The sequence below is a fragment of the Lissotriton helveticus genome, chromosome 8, assembly GCF_964261635.1.
Source record: "Lissotriton helveticus chromosome 8, aLisHel1.1, whole genome shotgun sequence".
Taxonomy (NCBI): domain Eukaryota; kingdom Metazoa; phylum Chordata; class Amphibia; order Caudata; family Salamandridae; genus Lissotriton; species Lissotriton helveticus.
Window position 1 is genome coordinate 845,555,633 of NC_136069.1, and position 24,262 is coordinate 845,579,894.

The 24,262-nt window shown below is 45.9% G+C and overlaps 1 protein-coding gene across 2 annotated transcripts in view; it reads right to left on the reverse strand.

Moving 5' to 3' along the window:
* TUBGCP3 (tubulin gamma complex component 3) overlaps positions 1-24,262 on the reverse strand; it is a 392,150-nt gene that overhangs the window by 209,459 nt on the left and 158,429 nt on the right. For both annotated transcript variants that reach the window (XM_078657652.1, XM_078657653.1), the window contains exon 9: positions 3,245-3,313. In XM_078657652.1, the coding sequence (XP_078513778.1) occupies positions 3,245-3,313 (69 nt within the window). The remainder of the gene's footprint in view (positions 1-3,244; positions 3,314-24,262) is intronic.

Below are 24,262 nucleotides of genomic sequence, written 5' to 3' on the forward strand. Positions count from 1 at the left end.
CTTACACGACATGTTTTGATAAAGCCAAACCAGAGTTGCTATATAACCGCGAGGATTATAAGGCACTTAAGAGTATATGGTATGGCATTATCCTGAAACAGCTTAGGGAGTTGTTCCCGACAGCTGCAGACAGGCCCAGCTCATGCTAGAGCTCCATCTCACATGAAACCACGCACTCTGCCTCCAGGATTGATGAGGCCTTCCATAGGAGTGGCTCACAGGTTAATATGTGTCCAGATATAGGTTTAGATATAGGTATACTATATCTAAGCAAGGGGTGATTACACCACCTTACCCCAGCTGAGTGATCAGCCAGTTGTGTCAATTTAAGAACCAGCCAGGGGTGGCAAAAGATATGCTGCAGCCCCTGGTAGGCCTTGGTGGCCCCTATGCCCTGGGCACCTATAGTGCATTATACAGGGGCTGACAAGGAGTCCATTTCCAATTGTGGTATGTACCTAGGGTACATGGAATCCATTTTACAGAGAGAGCAGATGGCCTGGGGCCCTGATTAGCAGGGAACCAGGTCAACTAAGTCAAAAAACCAGCTAAACACAGGCAAAAAATCTGGGGTAACCATAGTCAGGTAGCCACCTTCCTACAGGTACCATCACAGACGTTGATAAGACGACACCTCGGTGTCAGGGAGAAAAGACAAACAGGCGACCAGTATCATCGACGCCGGAATCTGCGCCAACTGATGTGATATGAGTCACAGGTGGGAACTCCGAAGGGCTGGACACTGGAACCCGAAAGGAAGTCTGGCACAGAGAGAGGTCCCGCCGGCTTGGAGTCAGTCGAGACCTCACCTACCTCCTCGGCCGAGAGGTGTGCTGGAGGGAGGTTGAGAGGCAAAAATGGCATGAAGGGAGAAATAGTCACTCATCTAAGCCACAGTTGCCTGGGCACTGGGAAAAACCTAAAGGTGTGGACACCCGCCCCGACATCAGACGAATAGGAGGTGAGTGAGAGACAACGCGATTACATGTTAACATTGGGGGAAGGCCTATGGCGTGACTTATCAAGTAACAGCGAAGACATATGACTTTGGGAGCTGGCACTCGACTGGTTCTCAGAAGAAGATGACATGACCGACCAGGGGCTGTCGACCACCGTGCAGGTACCAGTGTCATGCGGCACTCCTGCAGTGCTAATGACCGAAACTGAAGAAAGGACTGCACCGCTCAGAGTCAGAATGAGGGCTCGACATTGCAGACCCCAGGACCTCGAAGATATCCAGAAAAAAACATACGGTGTCATTGACAAACGTCGAGAAGGGCCGAAAATGGCCATATGTATTGCACTCTGGATCCACATTGAAGTGCAGAAAGGAAGAAACTGGCATCAGGGGAGGGCTGATCTGAACTCTAACTACGTCACATCTGGCGGACGACATAGTTACAGAGTCACTCGGTGCCCTCTACCGCCACGAAGAAATCCTGATGTAGAAAAAGTTTGGGATCCAGTCTGGCGCCTGGGGATAATTCTAAAGTAAGGAGTCTGTGCCTAGATCTTTCATCGGATATAAAGAGGTCTACAGAAAAGGCACGTCAGGAACATCTAAAGGATTGAGGCAAAAAGCTGCATATGCTCAGGGCGGTTGTATGTGATTTCACAGATTTAATGGACTACTATTACTGAGAAACCACTTCACCTAAACGGTTTAGTGGAATTTTTCTAAATGAATGGCAACTACCAATTCATAAACTCCAATTCATAGAACGTCTGTTTTCGAAATTGGCTTTTGCATGCGTACTTTTAAGGTGTACACACAATGTCTGCATGCCTTCCTCTCAGAAATATTCGGAGGTATTTCATTTAGTGCTTTACTTCAAGGGGCATTATTTCCGATTCAGATCGTTTACACTGTCCCACAATTACTTCAGATGCTTTCAATTCACTGACCCCCCCCCCCCTTGATACCTCGACACCTTCCATCCTTGACTCCCTTATAACACTAAACACCATTGATGAATGCCCCCTAAAAATTCCCCACCAAGCCTAAGCTATACACCTTCCTAATCCCTAACCTCCACCAATCTATGAACCCTAAAAATGATTTCTATCCCTAAAATCGACTTCTCCCTGATCCCTTAAAAACCTTAACTGCACCTAAACTCCACCCATCCCAGATCCCTAAACTCTACCCATCCCTGAAACTTAAAATCCCTTTTTACCCCTAAACTTCATCCAATTCTACACTCTAAAGCCCCTCTTTACCCCTGAACTCCACCCATTTGTGAACCTTTACCTTAACCCCCCTCACCACCTCAAAACTCCACCCAATCCTGAATCCTACAACCCTTCTGCTCATAAATTCCACCCATTCCTGACCTCTAAATCACTCACCACTACACTCAACCCATTCCTGAACCCTAAAGCCCCTACAATACCCCTCTACTCTACCAATCAGAACCTTGAAACCCCTCAGCCCTAAACTGCGCCTATCCCTGAACCCTAAAAACCAATAACCACACCTAAACGCCACTCATCCGTGAATCCTAAAACCCCAAATTACAGTCCAAAATGCTACTCATTCCTGAGCCCTAAAAACCTTTTTTCCACCCCTGAACATCACCCCCTCCTAGAACCATAAAAAACCCTCAGTACCCCTAAACTTTATCATAATTTTGATTTGTTTCTTAACATTATCTTTCCTTTAAAAGGTTTTCTTTCATTGTTCATTTAATTACTTACATTTGTCTTTTCTTAAAATTGGTTTTCCATTATTTGGTTTCCTCCAAAGGGCTTGCTCAATTTTCGTGTTTTCCTTAATTCACATACATTAGTTTGTGAACCCTTGCTCATATTCCAAGGCCAAACAGCTTATAGCCTGGAGTCAAAGTGCCATTCTAAATTAGAAATGCAGAGCATGCTACCACAAGAGAGAGTTTAAAAGCCTTTACGTTCTGCACGAATGAATATATGTGTACCAACGGTTTTGTGTCAATATGTCATGTCAATATAATGTCATGGTTGTACTATGCAAAATGGTTAATACAAATTGTTTATGGAAAGCAAAAAAAAAAAGCCTTTACGTTCAGGAAAATTGAAGTTATGGCATTACGCTTCAAAACAAAATACAGCTTTAAGCTCTTATGTATATAGGTCAAGTGCTGAACATCGATGTGAAACATGTCATTAAATATATATGGCAGTGTGCGTACATTTCAAATGAGGTGGAGAGAATGCTCAATTTCAAAAGTACATTAGAAATTTTCATGGTAAGAAAGCACATACTGACCTGTGAGTGTAAAACAGAGAGAAGTCTGTAATATTCTTTCAGCTCTTGATGTAAGGCAGCACAAAAACTCTGCAAAAAAAAGTCATATTAAAACCTAAAACTTGAGAACAGCCACATGACTAACAACAAATATGAGACACATCAAAAGTTAACACCGACACTATTTAACAAAAATCAACGTGTACTTTTTTTAAATACAAATATGGAGAGTCAACAATCTAGATTTAAAAAGTAACAAAAGAAGTCATTGTAGAACCATACAGTATTTATAATGCAGCAAAAGGCACAACTTAACTGATTACAGGTGCAGCAAACTACAAGTGTCTTTTCTAACACACAGCTTTCCACAATACCTACTTCTTTGTGAACTTGTGTCAAGGTAGTGTACCTACTGGATTATACCATGATGTTTGTGACACCAACATATATGTTCAAGTTTTTATTGTGTGACTAATTAAAATCATTACAAAACCCCCCCAGGAGAAAGGAATAAAAAGGTACATAGACTAATGTCATTATCATACAATAAAATGATCAATATACGTCACTATTTTATATTACAAAAAGTACTTGCCAATAAAATTCAATTATTAAAATTATTGTTTTAACGATTTTAAACAACAAGTAGCAGATTTGACATGATGTACCCCTTGAAAAGGTGTTGGGGAAATTTAACATGAACTTTAGTCTACGTCAGCTTGCAAAAGGAGAGTATTGACAAATTTCATGAATTTAACTCCTCGGCAAGCCAGGATACACGACGAGCCCTCCAACCAGCGTATCACTGCTTGCCTACTGGACCAGATGTTCAGTTCATTAAAAATAGATTTCAGGTACTGTCTCCTTTGGACTTGAATGGCTGGACAGGCGCATAGTAAATGGAGTAGGGTTTCATTTTTGAATCCACATAGTCGACAGGATTCTGAATTAAAAACTGGTTTCCATGAGTGGTATAGGTCCTTAGAGTCATGCACACCCATTCTAAACTTTATAAAGCTCGTTTTTAAGTAGGAGCTAAAATGGGTGGATAGATAAGCTTGTGGCTTTGAAGACCTATACAAGTTTATAACTGTCCATCTGGGCCTCCTCTTGGTGAGCGCCATTTTGTCCTCCAGTAAAGATTTTTTTGGCTGCGACGTTGATTGTTTTGACGAAAGTTCCTCTTTCCATCCCTGTGTCCCATACTGATTGTAGATCCATCTTGACCAGGGAGTTACTCAGGAAGCTACCCCAGGAGATTGGCGTTTCATGCTCCCACTGAGACTTGATTTCGTCCCAGCATAGGCTGTTCAAAGTACCCGGGTCAGAGGAACGGAATGTGTGGCATAGTTTTATAAAGGTGCTTATTCCCCTGTACTTCTGGTGCTGGAGGCCGAATTCAAGTCTGACCTGGGCGGGCGAGGCACATTTCGGCAGATCAAAGACAGCTTTGTAAATTTTTGCCTGCAACTCATTCAGCAGGTGCGCGTCTTTGCCGCACCAAGGGGCCAAACCATAGGACAAACTGGGTTGGAATTTTTGCCTGCAACTCATTCAGCAGGTGCGCGTCTTTGCCACACCAAGGGATCAAACCATAGGACAAACTGGGTTGGATTTGGGCGGCCATCACTTTTAGCAAATGGGAATGGTTCGGTCAGTCCATTTTTTTACGGATCAGTCTGTAAGCGTAGATCAGTGATTGTGCCTTGGCTTTGAGTGCCAGAGTTGAACCCTGCCCTATTATTACGGCTAGATATTTGTATGAGCTGTTTTCTTCAACGTTAACCCCTTTGACCATCCATTTGAACTTTTTGCTATCGACCATGCGGACGATTTTTGTTTTTTCTTTATTTAGCTCTAGCTGCTCCTTGTCCAAGTAGGCTACTAGATTATTTATTGATCTCTGTAACCCAACTGGGGTTTGACTCAGCAAGACTATGTCGTCCGCGTATTGTAGTATAGCAACTGGTTCATTGGCCAATTTCAGGGGGGTGACAGTCTGGTTTTTCTATGTATGGAGCAATGTCAGATAAGAACAGGTTGAAAAGGCTGGGGGCAAGGACACAGCCTTGTTTCAGGCCACTTTGAGTGTAAACGCTTGCGGTGGTGCTCAACCCGTCACCCAGCTTAAATCTTGCCCAGGTGTCAGTATACAAAGAGATAATGGCATTAAGCAATATGTTCGGCAAACCCCCTGCATTGAGTTTTTTTCTATAGCCGACTCCTGCTCACTCTGTCAAATGCGGATTTAATGTCCACGAAACAGCCGAACAGACGGAGTTTCCTTTTTTGAGCTTTTTCCGTCAAGAGTGCTATGGTGGCAAGGTTGGATATTGTGCCCATGCCTTGCCTGAATCCTGTCTGGAATTTTGTTTTTTCCTGTTTTGGATCCTTTTTTCCTGCTCGTGATAGATGTCGCACTTCTCCCGCGATCTCTCTTTTTTGCATTCTTAGATCTTGGTTGAACCACGGGTCCCTTCTGATGAGTTTTGTTGAAGTTCGACCCGGTGAAGCAGGAAATTTAAAGACCAAAAGCTGGGCCAGCCGCTCCCAGAGGCTAACGTGGGCGTTCTCTAGTACGGGGCCTTGGTTTTCCTGGAAAACCTTGAATGTCTCTCGAATGGATTGGGGGGCCACTCCTCGCCATTTTAGCTTACGAAGATTAAACGTTTCAGACGGCTGCATGATGGTATTGTTTTTTTTAGCACTTTTTACTTTATTCTTCAAGTTCAGAGTGAGCGGGAGGTGGTCACTTTCGGCTTGTGGAATTATTCTGAAATTGTTCATTTGTAAAAGCAGATTATTGCCGATTATTATGAAGTCAATTGTTGAGGCGACCTTTCCAGTCAGATATGTTGCGGCGGCTGGCGAATCCCCGGAGCCTTGCCGTTCATGATTGTCATGTCGAGGGCTACTAGTTTACACACTAGCTCGGTCGCATCCTGGGATTATTTACCATTATTTCCCCGTTGGGACATTAAGAGATTGCTGTTAAAATCGCCTGAAATCACTATTTGGCAATTCACGTGGCTTTTCTGCAATGATGTTAATAACTTTATTAGGGTTAGAGGTTTCCCCTTCTGCTTTTTTCTCTCCGGGTGGATGTAAACATTGATTAATAGGAGTTGTCTGGTTGAATCCTTGCTGCTTACCTTGATCACTTGGATCCAGTTTGCCCCCGTGTCTAGTTCTTCCATTTTCCAGTTTAATTTATGTGTGATGAAGGTTGATAGGCCCCCCTCTCGGATGGCCATAATTTGAATGTCTTTCTGCCAGGCGGTGATAGTCTATGAAACAAGGTCATGATCTTGCCCCATATCCTTGAAGCCGTGCACGTTCCACGAGCAAAGCGAGATGTTGGCTATAAGGGCATCTTCCGTAGCTGTTGTTGTGCTTTTTTTTGCTTGGTTAGGAATGCTTGTTGTTTAGTGTTCTTGGGATCCAAGACCAGTCCTTGAAATCCTGTAGGCTACCCTTGGTATTACCATGCCCTTCTCTTTTGGGATGCCTATTCTTGCAAGAGGGAGCTACCGGTGAGTTGGAGAGCGCACCACATACGCATTTGGGCTGGTGTTTTCCTGGACTTTTCACTTCGTTTGGCTTTTTAAGAAGGGGGTGCGGGTACCTTGGGCGTTGGTGAGCCTTTAGCTGGATTCCCCAGGCTCCAAGCTTTCCACTCATAGCTACTATTTTTTTCCATCCAGTCCTTGGATGACCATGTTGTCAGGGACTCCTCCGCTCCCCTCCCGGTTGTTTTCTTAAATTCCACTGAAATTAGGTTGCACGAGCGGATTCCTTTTAGTTCGGGGATTTCATTGAACAGTCTCAAAAGGTTTCCCCTATTTAATATATCTTGGGTGCCTTTTGTCGAGTATTACGGGATGAAAGAATTTCAATTCGCACTCATCTGGATGGGCTTGCACTTCGTACGAAAGGAGTTCAATTTCCTTTCTTCCACCGTTTAGTGTTGAAATTAATGGAATGTTTTGACCACATTTTTGATCGTACTCGGCATTGTGTGTGGTTGGCACCACAAAACTCGCATTAAATATCCCCGATGATTTTTGGACTGCTTTCCCAGTTCGTGACTCCACTTGGTCCTGGTTGAGGAGCTTACAGTTGCGATCCTTTCCCCCCGATTGTTACAGCGATAATTTTAAGTAGGTTTTGAAAGTTGAATGAAGTTGGGACTTCCAACATATTCGCTGAGGGTGGATTATACCTTTCTATGTCAGGCCCCTTGTTTATTGCTGCTTGTTGGAATGCGCATTGTTGCGTGCTCGCGCCTTTGCAGCTCCCTGGACTTCTATTTCCCACTGTTTGCCGAGTTTTTCTGCATTCTACTTCACCCTCTTCCTTGTTAAATGATGTTTTTTTACCTTGTACTTGCGCTGCCGGAGATGCTTTTTGGGTGACTTTGTCCTATAAAGGAGAGCTTCCGGCCCCTTGATTGGTTTGGGGAAGATTTTAAAGTTTGACGGTATGGCTGGGGCCCTGTCACTTAGAGATGGAGGGCTGAATAGATTGGGCTTGGTCGCATTCTAGGTTTGCCGCCTCAGTCAGGGAGGGGAGTGTTTTTTTTCTTTTCCATGGGTGTTTTTATTGCAAAAAGTGAAAATAATTTGACCGGGGCAGGGCTGGATTGTTTATTGTATTTGAGCCGGGCCTTCCTCGCACGCTTTCTTTCCCTTTTTGTGGGTTTAACTCCCACCGTTGCTGTTGGTTGAAGGGCCGCTGGTTGAGGGTCACTTTGATTTAGTTGTGCCTCGAATTTTAAGTTCGCTAATACTACGTTGGGGTCGTTTGGTCCCTCGGAATTACCTTTGATGCGATTTGCACTTGCCTTTTGATCGATAGATATTTGGGGTCTTTCATGCCACTTGTTGTTAAAAGATTGTTTTGCTGCCCCTAGAACGTCTTTTAAAAGTTCCGGAAGGGTTGCCAGTTTTTCAGTTATTGGGCTGCAGCAGCAGGAGGATAATTGATTGTTTTTGTCTCTTTGCTGATCCAGGGTTTCTCTTTTGGTCAGTAATGATGTTATTAGGTCTAATTTTGTGTTTACGCCAGAAATGTGACTGACGATAAGGTTAATAAGGTCGATTTGTACGTTCATTTTATCTGATTGTTCAAGGGTATGGATCAGTGTTTGAGCCAATTGCATGTTGGGGTTGTCTTCGATGAGCTGCGCCGGAGCCCCCAACCCAGAGCTTGACCCGCTTTCGGAGGAGATGGTTATTGGTGACGAAAGAATTGGTTGCTTGGTTATTATGGGGCTATGACCAGCCTCCGCTAGCTCTGTGTACTGAATGCCTTGTTCTCCCTGAGGGTTTAGGGGAGTAGATAAACCACTTTAGCTCTCCTTTGTGGGGATCTTTTCATTGGGCTGGGGATTAGGCGTTCATTTTCCTGACCATTCTCTGCGAGTGATTCCAGGATTGCAATCAGATTGGCGTCGCTTATATTTGAGAACGATTTGGTACACAGTACTTCCTTTAACGCGGCGTTTGCTGCGGATTTAATTAGGTTGATTTTTTCCTCCTTAGACCATCTTGTATTTGTTCGGCTATCTTCCTTGGGAGCGGGGGGGGAGGTTTGCCGGCCTTGAGATTTGCGGCAGATGTTAGACCCTTCAATGCAGCTATTGTTCCATCTAAGCTTCAGTTGAGTTTTTCGTGAACTCTGCTTTCCCCCATAGGGGTCTCTAGCTCCAATGGTTCCACAGGGACTCCTGATGTAATTGTTTTTATACTAGATGCTTTGAGACCTTAAGCAGTCGCTTCGATTATTATTTTAGGGGTTTGGCCTGATGTGTCTGGAGCAGACTGATGCACCTGAGCTGTTACTGTCGCTGGTTTCCTGACATCTGTATGGACCAACCTGTTCTCCGATGATGGTTCGTGCTGTGGGACGATAGCCAACGTTCCTGGGATGCCAGGGAGAGTGGCTTGATATTGGTCAGGCTGCATTGGGCTTGGTAACATGGAGGTTTCCTTTGAGGGGGCATAAATTGCAGCCATTGGATCTTTTAGAAAAAGGAATTTTCGAATCCCTGATTGGTTGTTTGGGGTTGGCTTTATCTTCGATGTTGGGCTGGGGTTGGCTTTATCTTCGATGTTGGGCTGGGTGCTGAGATCAGCCTCTCCCTTTGGCCCGCTTCGTTTTCAAGATTATTGGTTTGAGAGTTGTGAGAAGTTGGCCTGATAGGTGATGTTTCCAATTCTGGAACCACCCATTATCAGACCAAACAATCCCTTATGGTGTCAGGTTGTAAGTCAACCTTGTTAGACAAGCTATCCTAGGGGCACTGTTCCCAAGAGGCCGCGCGCGTGGGCGCGCGCGCACTTTGCTACCCCCAAGCGCGCAGTCCCATGTGTGGAGCGCGCACAGAGGGCACATCCGCAGAGAGTAATCGCGCCACCGCCGCTTTTAAAAGGCGCGCGGCGCGAAAAACGGGCATTTCCAGATTGCCGCGAAAGGAGTGTGTGCTTTTTCTATTGCCCATTTGTTTGCTGTAATGCTTCATTAGTAACGTGAGGCTGCGGGGGAGATTGAGTGCTTTTCTTTAAGTTTCCATGTTAATTGCAGCCTCTTCCCGAGCGGCGATTAACATGGATACTTAAATGAAAGCACTCAATACCCCCCGCAGCCTCGCTTTGCCGGATTTGAGTGCCCTCCTAATTAGGTGAAAGTTCCCGGTAAGGGAAGACCCCTCCCCTTTCCACCTCTTTCAGCAGACAGGAGAAAGAGGCATTTAGGGGTCGTAGTTGCTCTGTAGGTTACTGTAAAAGTCCAGCACAATGGCCGGGTAAAGAAGCCAGGAAGGGTTTTTTTGCGAGGACACACAGACCACGTGTCTGAGGCAAGGGATAAGAGGTGTTGGGCTGAGGAGTGCTGCCCTGGCTCTTGATGAAGGTCAGAGAAACATCAAAATACGGAGCTACCTTGCCACTACCCTACCTCGTTTGGGGAATACATTGTATTTCTTTTCCATCGGTGTCCCTCGTATTTGCGTGTAATTATGTTCCTGTGAGTGTGCAAGTTAGCTCAGTGTTCTAAACGTCCACAGGTTTGAGGCCGCCCGGTACTTAGCGGATCAATTTCAGGTAGTTGCATAAACCTGTGTGGCATGCAAGAGGTTAACTGCGCGGCTGCGAGGAGTAGATGTTTATTGTGAGCAATTCGGGTTTGGCCATTAAGGTACATTAGTAAATGCAGGAACATGCTAAAAGTAAACTTTGGATTTAAAAGCTGCTCGCTGCAATGTTTCACTGTTCGCAAAATAAGTTTGTAATTTAGGGACGGCTAGTTCCAATGCATAGCTGGCAAGGTTTCAGATTGCCATGTGTGACATTTTCATAATTTCGAGGTAATTATGAGTGACATTTCAACAAATATGAGTGGCATTTTTATACGAACAATATCGAAGAATGAAGATGAAGGAAACATTTAAAAATCAGAAACTTGTTGGAGGAATGAGAAACTCTAATATCTTTAAACTGTTGTAAAGCAACAGAAATGTAAGGGCACTAAACTATTAAAAAACAGTTACAGCTAATCCTCATGAAATAAATGCAGTGTTTCGAACCTGCGTGGGTCATGTCAGTTGACCGATACTGTGAAAGGCTATAGTTTGTACGTTTCTCTTTGTCAAATAAATATGTCCAGGGTGTTAGAAAACCCATGTTTTGCCTAAAATACAACGCTTTTCCAGCTGAGAGGCCTTGAATGAGGCCTGTAGACCTTTTCCCCAGACTCCTATCAGGCAGTGCCTGCCTGTGCCTTCTCCAAAGCGTCACATTAACATAACACACAACAGCAAAACACAGAAGTGCAAAATGGCAGAAGTGCAAAATGGACACAAGAAACTGCAATTTGCTGCACTCATAATCAACTGCATTCTTTGCAAACAAGCAGGTGCGCAATGTGTGCCTATATAATGGTCAGCTGTGAAACATGGCCATAATTAAAGAGGAATGTATAACCGCACGGGCTGCGCGTGGAAGCACATCAAGTCATTAGGATATTAAAATAAAGGTACCTCAGGGGTTACATTGGGCACTTCCAGGCGCGGTGCGTCCATTGGGACGTAGGGACATTGCTGTTCTCCTGTTCTCACCTCACGCCCGAATATCGGAGTGCGCGGCGCCAGGGGGTGGGGCTGGGCTGAGCTGCTGCAGCTTGAGTGACAGTTTAATCACTCCGCTGCAGCAGCCAGTAGTGCACAAACTGCACATGTGTATTTATGGGCATTATTCAGCCCGTGCATGCGCTTACTCTTCCCCCTTAGCGAGGGACCCAAGGGGGGTGCTGTTTCATACAGCACCCCCAGGGCCGCAGTCCCCAGGGTTGATAGGGGCGAATGGTATCTATGCCCCCCTAGCCAATCCTGGCGTTGCATGCAGCGCCAGGATTGGTTAGTCCCAATGGTCCACTGCGCAGCAAATGCCAGGGTGCCAGGGTGCAAAGAAGTAAACAAGGGTCAGCCGCCTCCCGTCGCATCCAGTCTCCTGATTTAGCAGTTTAGAATTTGCAAAAGGAAAGAGCGGGGAGAAGTTAGTTCCACCACGTTGCAGAGCAGAGCAGAGGAGACGCACAGGATCGGAGGAGAATGGAGATGCCCGGTAAGTTTATTTTTGTATTGTATTAATTAAATTAAGGGCTAGAAATTGCTGCCAAGCACTCAGTCTACTCTAAGTCTAAGGGCCGTCATTAGTAGGGAACTCCATACCGCACTCGGGAGTCTAACTGAAAGAAGCACGATGAGGATTCCTTTACTTTTATGGCTACACAGACACTGATGTTCGCCGCCAATCAGATTGCAGTAGTAGGTGAATGTTCCTGCATATGACTGTGGCGTGGTGGGGTAAGTTTTGCTTGCTTTTGTTTTATATTTAATTTACCCCCCTCCCGTGCGACATCCCTCTCCCCAACCCCCCCGCGAGCCGTGACTGCTGTTTGGTTGCTGCTACTGGACAAAAAGGGCCTACGTGCAGTAGTCGTTCATTGTTTCAGTCACATGGACTTTCAATTTCATTGGGCCCGAGTTTGACAATGTTTCGGCTAACTCCTGAGGCAGCAGATCTTCAGAGTTTACAATGTCTGGTGCTTCCTGTCACAGCCACAGAACTTGTGCTTTTTAACGTGGTATATAACACATAGCAAAAGGCTTTCTGATTATCGCTGCATCGATTGAACAGCTAGTCAGAACACTAACTCTTTCGGGCAGTTTAGACCAATTCTCAAGTATTGGGTACCTGCTAACAAATGGTTGTGAACTGGGCAGATTAGTCTTCGGCCCAGCATCCCGCACGGCCCTCCTGCCTGACGCCAGTGCAATGCACGTGACTAAGCTTCAGGTATGCCGGCTTGACAGCAGAAGAGAGGCAAGCCACTTGAAAATAGAACAGTGCACATATTCACGGACCCACGACCAACTGTTTTTATGTGCTTGTGGGTGAGATAAAAGTGGACATCATTAAATGTTTTTCATGGACTTCGGTTTAAGATTGTTCTAGTTAATTGAATGTGTACATATGAGCTCTTTAATGAACTAATCAAAAGTGTGTGCTTGGGCAGATATGCAACACACAGTGAAAATGTGTCTAACAGTAAGCACTGGGTATTGTGCAAAATATATTAACCTGCCTGTAGCCCAATTTTATAGGAATTAAAAGTAAATTGTTTGAGAGATGTATGTTTGATTTAATTATTTTTACGTTTGAATAGCGCATGGATCAATCCAATAGTAGCATGAGAGGCTCACGTTAAAACAATGTTCATTATACAATGTGTATGTTCTTGCTTTACAAAACGTAAAATGTGTTTCTCAAAAAATGATAACAACGTCCTCTCGCATGAGGCTCCTTCCATTTGTCATTGAAAAAAAAACATATCCAGGCTATGAATAAATATAGACATCTGTGAGGTACTCAGCACTGTTATCTCAAAGTCTGTTTTGAAGTACGTTAGTTATACTGAATAAGCAGCTACCTATGTCATTAGCATATTAAATCTCTTAATTGCTCTCATAACTACACTTTCGCAATTGCTTTATTACCCCTCTTGCTTTCTTAAATTTGCTTGAAAATGCACCATTTGCCCACTGCATTTTACATTTTTTCTTGGGGGAGAATCCACGCAAGCGCCCTTTGATGGTTGGACTCGCTATGTTCACTCGCTACAGGGCACTCATCCCGAACTGTTACGCCCCACCACTTTGAAATGTCACCAGCCACCACTGGGCACTACCTGTGTCGAGAGCCAGACTGGTGCTGACCGGCCTCCACAAACCAACTCAGACCCCGCCCTCTGCGAGGTTGACGCCTGGCATGATTGAGAGTCGCGGGTCCCCAAAAGGATTAGGCAGGCCTCTTGTATATGAAAAGCAGGAGCTGCCTCTGAAGTGTACTAGCATTTCTTACTGGTGCGTCTGGCCCAAAGAAAATAAAGATTGGTAGTCTGAGGGAACCTTTTCACAGACTTAGGGGTAGCTAAAGTCCAGTCTACCTGCTGGCAAGGGCTTCATTTGTTAGCCAGCTGTGGCAGCTCATATCAGGGCGTGGGTGTAGCAAGGGGTTTGTGAAAGGATTGGGAGGCAAGGGGTGGCACTTCATGCAAATTGCAAGGAATAGGACTCCAATAGGCTGCCAACCTCAATTGAATAAAACGGATCAATGCACCATGTTTACATCTGTGCACACTGCACCATGTATGCCTAAAAAGGGAAGCACTCTTTGGCAGAGCAATGATTTGTGAAGCTTCCTCTAACCTCAACCCCCTATGTCCTATTTTCTTTTATACACCCATGTGTTATCCATGTTAATCGCCGCTCGTGAAGGGGCTGCAATTAATATGGATACTTAAATAAAAGCACACAATCTCCCCCGAAGCCTTGCTTTACTACCAAAACAATACAGCAAATCTGCAAACAAGGCAGATTAATCTACAAATACATGGTGTTTTTAAACGTGCTGTATTGTTTTGTTAGTAAAGCAAGGCTGCGGGGAAGAGTTTGTGCTTTTATTTAAGTATTCATGGTAATTGCAGCCACTTCACGAGCTGCGATTAACATGAATACTTAAATAAAAGTGCACAATCTCCCCCGCCGCCTCGCTTTACTAATAAAACAATACAGCAAGACCAGGGCCGGCCTTAACGCTGATGGCTCCCAGTTCGACAATGTTAGTTGGTGCCCCCCCCATGCCCACCTCCACCATGGATTCTCTCAGGAGCACCCTTCAACAGCGACCAAGTCCCTTTAACCACTCTCTCTCAGATACATTGAATTAGTTGTATAGCGCCACTCATACCATTAAAGGATGTCAGAGGTACTTTGCATCACACACACATTACACAATCAAACATACGTGTGTAAATCAGCATATAGGAAATGCTACATAAGCCAAAGGACGAAAAGTGTAGGAGTCAGATATGTCATCCATACTGGTAGGCCATATAGTTTAGGAGGGTTGGTGTGGAGAAGCACAAACTCTGAGTCGATAAAAAAAGAACCAGCATAGGTGGGAGTTTTGTTTAATAATAGTCAGCATCCGGTGCGATCGCACTGCTCTAGAGCCACCTTTCTCAAGGGTCCTGTAACCTCAGTGACTGTCGCGCTAGGGTGTGCTGCTTCATAGGCCTGCCTGCAAGACTGGAGGTGAACTTCGATATGGATTGTGGTTGACAGGCCTTTACAGTTAACCCAAAGTTGCCACTGTTAGGGAACGCATGATGGTGCAAAGACACCAGGGCGTCTAAAGTATAGCAAGGGAATGTGCTCCGTCAGGAGAGTGGTCTGGTGGACTGCTCATGAAGGCTGAACCTGGTTCCCCAATTCCAAACTCGCCAGCTCTGACCATAGTGCCACATCCCCTCCTCCACTGAACACCATACTGCCCCGTTGATAGAAACTTGCACTGCCTTCAGCTACAACCCAATTGTAACCCGCTATAAACTCCTGGATGCGACACAATTCATATTACGCATTAGACGAGAGTATTATGCTGCCTAAAAAAAAAATAAACAAAATCATGGAGAAACCAAACACTCATAGGGAATGCAAGTTTAAGTAAAGCATGTGAAATGTAAGCAGGAACAACGTGGTTACCTTTTCACTTTTACATTAATTATTTAGAGATCAATGAGTGCTTTTGCCAGCGGCAGAGCAGAAGTGGACACTGTCCTTGTCTTCTCTGGGCGAGTCCTTTTCCTTCTCTACCCGCCCTGCCCCGAACTGCCACGAACGCCGAGCCTTATCTGTGGGCTGTGCCTATTTCTGCAATCCTGGGACACATGTTTAAAATAAAAAAGCAGGGGAATGGAAGCTATCAAATTAAAGAAGTAGACTCACAGGAAGGCTGGTTGGGGCACGGCTAATTGATGTGTTAAATTCTGGCCTGCCTACTCAGCGCTGTTCATGAATATTATATCTCTGACGCATAGCATTTTAAATTTGAAGTCACAGTTGCATGCTCTCATATGTTAGACAATTTTAGCATGCTGGTGCTGCCTCATTGGCAGTGTGCCTCAACTGCAGTATTGTTAGAGGGGTGCTAGAATACGTGACTAATGCATTTTAATGCGGTGATGCGGACACTAGCATTAAAAATGTGTTAGTCAAAAGCCTGATGGGCCCTACCGTAATCCAGACCTGAAACTGCGAAATTTTATTTTTCCTGCTCAAAGAGAGCATTTGTTAAAGTTTTCATGTTAATTGCAGTGACCACCATGAGCTGAAATCAACATGAAAACTTGAACAAATGCACACAATCACCCCGCAGCCCAGCTCTATTAAGAAAAGAAATGCAGCAACATAGCTGCTAAGGTTTCAACTTGCTATGTGGGACAGTTTCAAACCTGCCTTAACACCGTTCACGTGGATCTGTATGTGAGGAAATGCACTCTTTTCACTTTTTTAAGCAAAAGTTTGGAGTGATATTTAGCACTGCACCCACACGCACACCTGGTTACTGGAGCACACAGCCTTGGAAGCAGCGCACATAGACCTTACACTGCCGCACACAGAGGAAAAAAATTAGAGGGAACATTGCCTAGGGGTAGCATGGACTAAGCAGCCTAAAGGCTTAACTTAAGAGGTCGTGTTAAGCGAGCTGTTTTACCACATACAATCCTGTAATATCAAATGAAAGGACACCACACAAGTATATATTATAAAAATATATGTATTTATTACTAAAAACAATCCCCAGTATTCTTTATGAATAAAGGGGCACAAGCGTTAAATCAAAAGCACAGTTTAAACATACAAAGTTGCACAATTATGGATGAGGGCGGGTGGCCACTCAAACCATATACTAAACAAGTGGTATAAGAGATACCAATCGAACAGTGGCTAGGCCTAGGGCCTAGGGAATCGCTGGGAGCAGTCGGGACAAGCAATGCTGAAGTCGGGAGAGGCCCACGGGATTCGGGAGCAGTGCGGAAAGCGCACGCATGCACCAATGTTAATCAATGGTGCGTAAAAGTTGTAAAGTTAAAGTTTAAGGACACTTCCGCTGAACCTAGAGGAACAAAACTTAAGACACAGACCCTAGAGGTGTGCACCAGTGTGGGAACACCGGCGGAGCAAAGTTACCTCACCCACAGGAAGCGGGTGCACAGGGTCGAAGTTGAGTCGGGTTTCGTCACGCAGGCTCTTGGTGCTTGAAGCTGAAAGGGCTGCAGGCGGGGTGAAAGAGAAGTGTCCGGTGGAGTCCAAGGGTGGACTCGAGTCGAAAAGTACCTGAAAGCAGAGGGGACAGAGTCTGGGTCACTCAGCAGTGACCAGGGTGGAACCAGGACGGAACCAGGCAATGTCGGGCGCAATCAGGTGGTCGTCGAGGAGCTTCTCTCCGCTGTCACGTGGGCTCTGGGGCATCTGCGACGTCCAGGAGCGGGTCACGATCTGTCCCACGAGGGCTCTCACCGTCGGCGCAGTCGGCTTCAAGTTTGGAGCAAACAACACTTGGCAAGAGCAATCCACGCGGAACCGGGAGATTGCTTCTCACTCGGACCAGGAGGGTCAGAGTGGGGGCTCCTTTTCAGGGGAGCTGGTGCAGATCTGGAGCAACCAGATTCACAGGTCGAATTTCAAAGTTCGTCGGCACAGGGGCCACTAGCCGGCTGGCAAGTGACCGGGCCAACGCGTTGAGCCAAATGGAGCAGAAGGGCCCCACGCAGCACTCGTCGAGTGTGGAGGGCTGAACTTCGGTGCAAGAGTGGCTCAGGGTTGGGGCTTCTCAAACCCCGGTGTACAGCTTCGAGGGTCACTCGTGGGCTGCACGGTCAGCGTCTCGTGGTCAATTCAAGATGGCGTGCCCCACGCTTCCGGTCGCCTCCACGGGTCTCAGCTCTGCAGGGACTGTGGATCGGGCTGTTGGAAGGCAGGCAAGCTTGATCTCGTCGATCTCTGTCGCTCGAGTTCCGGCGGGAACTGCGACAAAGCAGACGTCGATGGCTGGATGGTGCCTGTTTGCGCAGGGTGGTCACTCCTTGACCACAAGGGAGATTCTTCGGGCTTCTACGTCGAGTAGGATGTCGAAGGGTCCAGAATTTCGTTTCTTATGTTTCTTCAGGATAATCTGAAGTGCATTGGCACTGCTCCCAGTCTTATACTAATTTTGGGGGCTGGATTACCTGCTAGGTCCCCTCCTATGGGTGGGACCCAGGAAGTGGGTGGATACACCCCCTTCCTTTGATCCAGGCCGCCCTGGCACGAGGGCTGGAGTGCCCCAGAACCGGTTTGGCCGGATTATGCAAGGGGCAGCCTTGTGCGCCCCAGGCAGTGTCTGGTTTCTTTCAAACCTCCCTGCTACAATCCACTATCTCCTGTCTGGAGGGTGGTAACACCCCCCTGCGACAGGAAACCCTTTGTCCAGGCCCCATTTGGCTGAGTTTCGGTCAGCTTCAGGGGGTCAGACTCTTGTCTGTGGCAGAGGCATCCATTTTGTGGATCTAAGGTCCTTTTAGAAATTAACCGCATTTAAGTAAAGTAACATGTCTTACCCCTCTAGAGGGGTGGAATGCTATCCCCGTCGCCAGAACTGGCGAGGGGATAGTATTCCAAATCGTATGACACCTTACACGACATGTTTTGATAAAGCCAAACCAGAGTTGCTATATAACCGCGAGGATTATAAGGCACTTAAGAGTATATGGTATGGCATTATCCTGAAACAGCTTAGGGAGTTGTTCCCGACAGCTGCAGACAGGCTCAGCTCATGCTAGAGCTCCATCTCACATTAAACCACGCACTCTGCCTCCAGGATTGATGAGGCCTTCCATAGGAGTGGCTCACAGGTTTATATGTGTCCAGATATAGGTGTAGATATAGGTATACTATATCTAAGTAAGGGGTGATTACACCACCTTACCCCAGCTGAGTGATCAGCCAGTTGTGTCAATTTAAGAACCAGCCAGGGGTGGCAAAAGATATGCTGCAGCCCCTGGTAGGCCTTGGTGGCCCCTATGCCCTGGGCACCTATAGTGCATTATACAGGGGCTGACAAGGAGTCCATTTCCAATTGTGGTATGTACCTAGGGTACATGGAATCCATTTTACAGAGAGAGCAGATGGCCTGGGGCCCTGATTAGCAGGGAACCAGGTCAACTAAGTAAAAAAACAGCTAAACACAGGCAAAAAATCTGGGGTAACCATAGTCAGGTAGCCACCTTCCTACAAGAGTCCTCATCTTTTAATGGTTTAAGTTTGGATTTTTTGTTTTTGTTTCCTTTTTTTCCTTGTGGTTTTTCTATCGTCGCCTGGCGGACTGTTCCTGATCTCATCTGTGCGGAGCCCTGATTCTGTTTTCTTGAAGGCGCTTGGGACTCTGTAGAGGTTAGTTGGATTAGTGGGATGGAAAATGGCCGGGCGTGGGGCAGGCGGCGGGCCCCTCAAGTTCATTAGCTCGGCCAGCCCCCAATCCCCTGTCGCTGTATTCCGGTCCCGGACAGCACAACCCACAACACCTCCAAGACCTCCACCGCCTCCCGCACACCTCGCTCTGCTGGGGTCGTCGACGGCGGGCTGGCTCACTAGCAGGCTGGGTCACGAGAAAAGTGTGAACTGGGACTGGAACTGGAGTAAAAAGACCTTCAGAGTTCTTGGGGCTTCCGGGGGCTTCTGGGGGACTACAGGGGGGCTTCTAGGGGGCTTCTAGGGGCACCTTTCACTCAGTTCGGTGCAGTCTGTCGAGATTCTGTCTTGTCTGGATCCTGTCTTACTGGTTATTGTCTATGGCAGTCTTTCCTGGGTCCTGCCGCTTTGATTTCCTATTCGCGGTTTTATGCCGCTTTTAACTTAAAAGTTTGCGGCTCCTACCGCTTTGGTTGGCCGCTCAAGGCCTCAGGAGAACTGGCAGAGCACCCCCGCAATGCAGGCTGCGGCCAATGCTGTTGCGCCTGCTGCCTGCTGCCTCCGCCCCACTCACCCGCCTTGAAGGTGAAGGCGGCGGTTGGAATACTGCCTCTGTCAGGGGCCAAGCCGCTCCCAATGCAGGAGCAGGGCGGAACAGGGCGTCCCAACGCCGGTGCAGGTCCACAGGCGGTGCGATGCCTGGCTGGTGGTACACGGCTGCTTTTCTCCGACGGCTCTCCAGTGACTCGCGGCGATACGCGGCTTGCAGTTGTCGGTTATCGTGCCTCCCCGCGGCTGCCACTCTCCAGCCACTGCCGCTTTCTCCTGCTTCGCTGTGACTGCTCGCTCGCTCCCAGGTTGCTCGCAAAACCTGGCAGGAATCTTACTACTATCACTTTCCTTCCGAAGTCAGCCAACATATAGGTTATGCTGTGATAGTATGTAATATATATATATATATATATATATATATATATATATATATATATATATATATATATATATATATATATATATATATATATATATATATATACATACATACATACAACTGCGAAATATAAAAAAAATTCCCAAAAAAAGGTAGTGTACCTACTGTTGCATTCCCTATCTACTCAGATAATGAGATCAATGTTCATAACTCTGGGGTCTATAAGCAAATGTACCTGTTTAGGAACATGAATGACCCAATGCTGCAGTGGTGTTAAATGCTAATTTTGGAAATTGACGATTTACGTATGGCACCACCCTGGAGGAGCCAAAGGTATGTGCTTTAGGTTTGCTGTTCTGGCGACATGTCGAGTGGCACTGGAGTTCGCTGTTTAGAGCTCTGCCAGCAACAAATTAGAATTCAGGTAACTAATGCTACTGACTGTTGGGGGTGGCAGTCCCAGTTGCAAGAAGGCACATTCCTCAGTTTTGACCTGCAATTAGGCCTCCTCCCCCCACCCACGCAGAGGCATGATGGGAGGACTACTGCCCGGCTGTTTAGCTCCCTGGCAGTCTTAACCCTCTCTGGAGATAAGCAATACTCACTCCTTCAGCCCTTTAAGAGCTGTTAAGAGATGCTTCTAGGTGGCCGAGAGGGAGGAGCTGCAGGGGGCATCTATTGAGATGTAGACCGCCTGAATGTGTCACATCTATGCAAATTAGAGGAGCCTCTCACATTCCCCTTCTGTCCAGGGACCCATAAATCCTAGAACCGGCCCTGAGTGGGACCTGTGCCAGCTGCTCAGCCCCGGCCCGAGAGGTGAATGCAATGTGTGTGTGTGTGTGCCCACCACACCTTGGAACGTTAAATTAATAGAAAAAAAAATAACTGTCGCAGTAGCGCCGTGGTCAATGCATTGTTATGCATGTGTATCTGTAAGTCAGCATGCTTTGGCGGGCTATACAGTAAAAGATACAACTAAATCCTGATGGAGCATCATGACGCATACGCACATAAACATCCCGAGGTAGGAGCTGAACTTTCTTTTCCCCATGTGTTTGGTCAATGCTATTCAATATCAGCAACAACCTTTTTTTCTTCTTCTTTTTGCTGATGCTGCTCAGCATCGGAAGCAAACGCTGGCCCACTGCCAAAACGTTAGCTGGCACCTTCCAAAGGCAGCAACTGATAGTTTGCCAATGCAAATGCCATTTTTTGAGGGTGGAGACTACAGGTATTTGACTTTTGTCAAGTTTGGAATAATGTTTTATAGGTCATGCAATGGCATACCATCCTGTTGTCCAATACATCAGTTACATAAGCTGAGATCACATGCTTCCATTTACTCAGGCTAGGTTATGTTCTATGCCTGTTGTGCACAGATCCACAATCTAGATGTAAAGAGGAAACATGTGCCATGTTAGATCGCTAGAGCTTTCACCGTCACTCAATAGCAAGCCTGATTTAAAGCTTGCAAGCAATTTATTGCACAGTCAGCAATAAAAGCATAAATAAAAAATTGCCCTGTTTGTCTTGTGCAGACAGTCTCCTCGCTCTGGGCTTATGTGGTAGAATGTTACACAGTACAGCCATTCAGCGGTTGTGGAAGAACCAGAAAACGGAGTGTGGGCGCCATCAGACCTTGCTCAGAATTCAAGGCCTTCATTCCTAGGTCCCATGGGAATTGTAGCGAGCAAAAGAGGCATCCTAAAAGTTGTGTCTCCAGTGTAAAAATGTAGAGTAAAGTCATAGACCCCTTCGCGGATGGACCACAAGTTAAGAGACACTGTCCTAGAGGCTGTATTAACCATTTTAATTAACAACTGGTTTGATATGCTTTACTAGGGGAGATGTTTTGGCTTTGGGACTAGAGCTGCAAACCCTGGAATCGGGGAATCAGATTTGTGTCCCGGCATGAGCTCCAAATCCTGTGATTCTAAGCAGTTCACTTAACTTCCTAGTGCCTTATAATTTAAAAAAAAAACAAATGTGCAACCAATTCTGGGGCTCATGTAAAGTACTCTAATGCTCTCGCAACAAGCTTGCATTATATAAAACCGCACAGAAAGTGCCAAATGTACCCTTGAACATCAAAAGGATCTCTTGGTTTCTTTGAATCAACATGGTTTCACTTTTTTCATTTCTCTTGTCATAAATCATAGTAAGACAATAGGCCCTTTTTACAGATGCCCCGCACTTTTTGCCATCATTTGGACTACTTGATCCTGGTTTTCGACTCTGACAAGGCAAAGAAGCCTGCTAACCAAGTGCCAGTGCTCTTTCCCTAAAACTGATGTGTTAATTGGTAACCCTAACTGAAATATAATGTTCACCCCCTTCTATGTCCCTAGTATATGGTGCCAGTGGTATCCAGGGTATAGGAGCTAAAGGGGTCACCAGGGTCTGAAGCACAGTTTGTGCCACCTTGAGTGACCCAAGTAAACTACAACAGCAAGCCTGCCATTGCAGATTGCAGGAGCAGTGTAAACTGCTTGAACTCAACTTTGCCCTCACCATGTGTGGTGAAAGTCAATTAAGTATTTTTTTTAAATGCTAGTCACCCATAAGCCTTGGAGGCAGGGTTCATTATTTGAAAAGTGTGGACATTAAGTGCAAGCTTATATGTCCTTATAGTGGCCTTTACCATTAAAGGACACTATATGTGATAGACGGTCCATGGGATAACATAGGCTGGCACCCAGGCAAACCAGAGGTTGGCATCTCCATTATGGTACCGCCTAAATAGGTTGTGTTTGGTATCAAACGAACATGCTTCATCGCCCCTGGCATGAATCTCATGTTGAGGACAATGTGGCATGCACACCGGTGGCTTGGACGTGGCCCACATGGTTGCCCCGGACTTTCCTGTGCTCTGGCTGCCAGCATGCGCTTGCTGCTGCCAAGTCAGGAATCTGATCGCCTGCCAGTAGTTGGGTACTCTCCCAGGTGTCAGAAACAATGGCCTGGAGGTCATACCTCCCTCCCTGACATGGTTGGCTTTCAAAGGATGCACAGCGTGAGATAGGCAACTAGGCTGCCTCCAAAATGAGGAAGCCGCATTCCCTCCTGCCCCCAAGCACATTTGCACCCAGGTAGGCGGGAAAATTAGGTGTTCAGTATATTAAATCATATTGTTGCATTGAGTAGCAATTGTTAGAAGTGATAGATATGAATCATGAACTTAGAAACAATCATGCCCCCACCACCACTGCCCTGCTGATGATTTTAGTTAACCATGCTGAAAGTCAGTTGTCTTTGGCCGCCTATACGTGGCCCATGATGTTACACACCCCGAACTGATGTATGTTAATGTGCCCTCATGTGATGAAGGAAAAGTAGGCACTGTGAAAAATGTAATTGCCTAGGATTACACAATGTGGTGAAGTGGAAGCCTGGATTGATGCAATTCATCACTACACGGTTAGCTCTTTCACGCTCCAATTATAGGTCATAGCCTAATGGTTTGTGTTTAATTCTCTATGGCACTAACTCAGTGGACTGTGTTAAATGCAAGCGGGCTCTGCATGTTTCACAAGGATTGGTGGTGATAGTGTTTGGGGAGTGTGAGGTTTTAATACGAAAGCTAAAATAAAAACCAGCGCACCCACCTTTGGCCTGATTTGTAAAATGTATGATTAAGATTAACTCAATCTTACCTGCAGATACCACCCATGAACCTCTGCTGTGTCAGCTATGAATTTCCTTTTCTTTTAAATAGAGGGCAGAAATTGCTTTTTATGTTCTTTTTTGTATGAATTGCAATGATTTTAATTAATTGTGCAAATAAATATATCTATCTTTGGCCAGTGCATTGGGGCAGTTTGTTCCATGTAGCTTAAGTCTTTATTCCTGGCCATCTATTTTCTAATTTGTTCATCCACCCACCCATGACCTACGCAGGTTCAATAACTGAACAAGGGTCTAAAATAAAAAATGTGTGGTAAAGGCACTCTATGTGCATGTTTAGGTCTCGTCCAGGCAGCCCTTGTGCTCTTGTGAATGTCTTTTGTGAATGCTTTTTATTCTTTGGCTAGTTTGCTTGGTAGTCTCTCCTTTTCCACTCTTGTAACCTCCCATAAGGACTGGCCTTTTTATATGGGCTCTTACTCTGTGCATTTCAATCATAATTTCAGAGCACTACTTTCTTAATTAGCTGGTGTTGCAGGCACAAAGCTACCACTTCCCGACCGCACTTCCTCAACCCTAATGGTATTTATAATGTATTTTATTTGTTTTGGTGCAGCGCGGCATACTG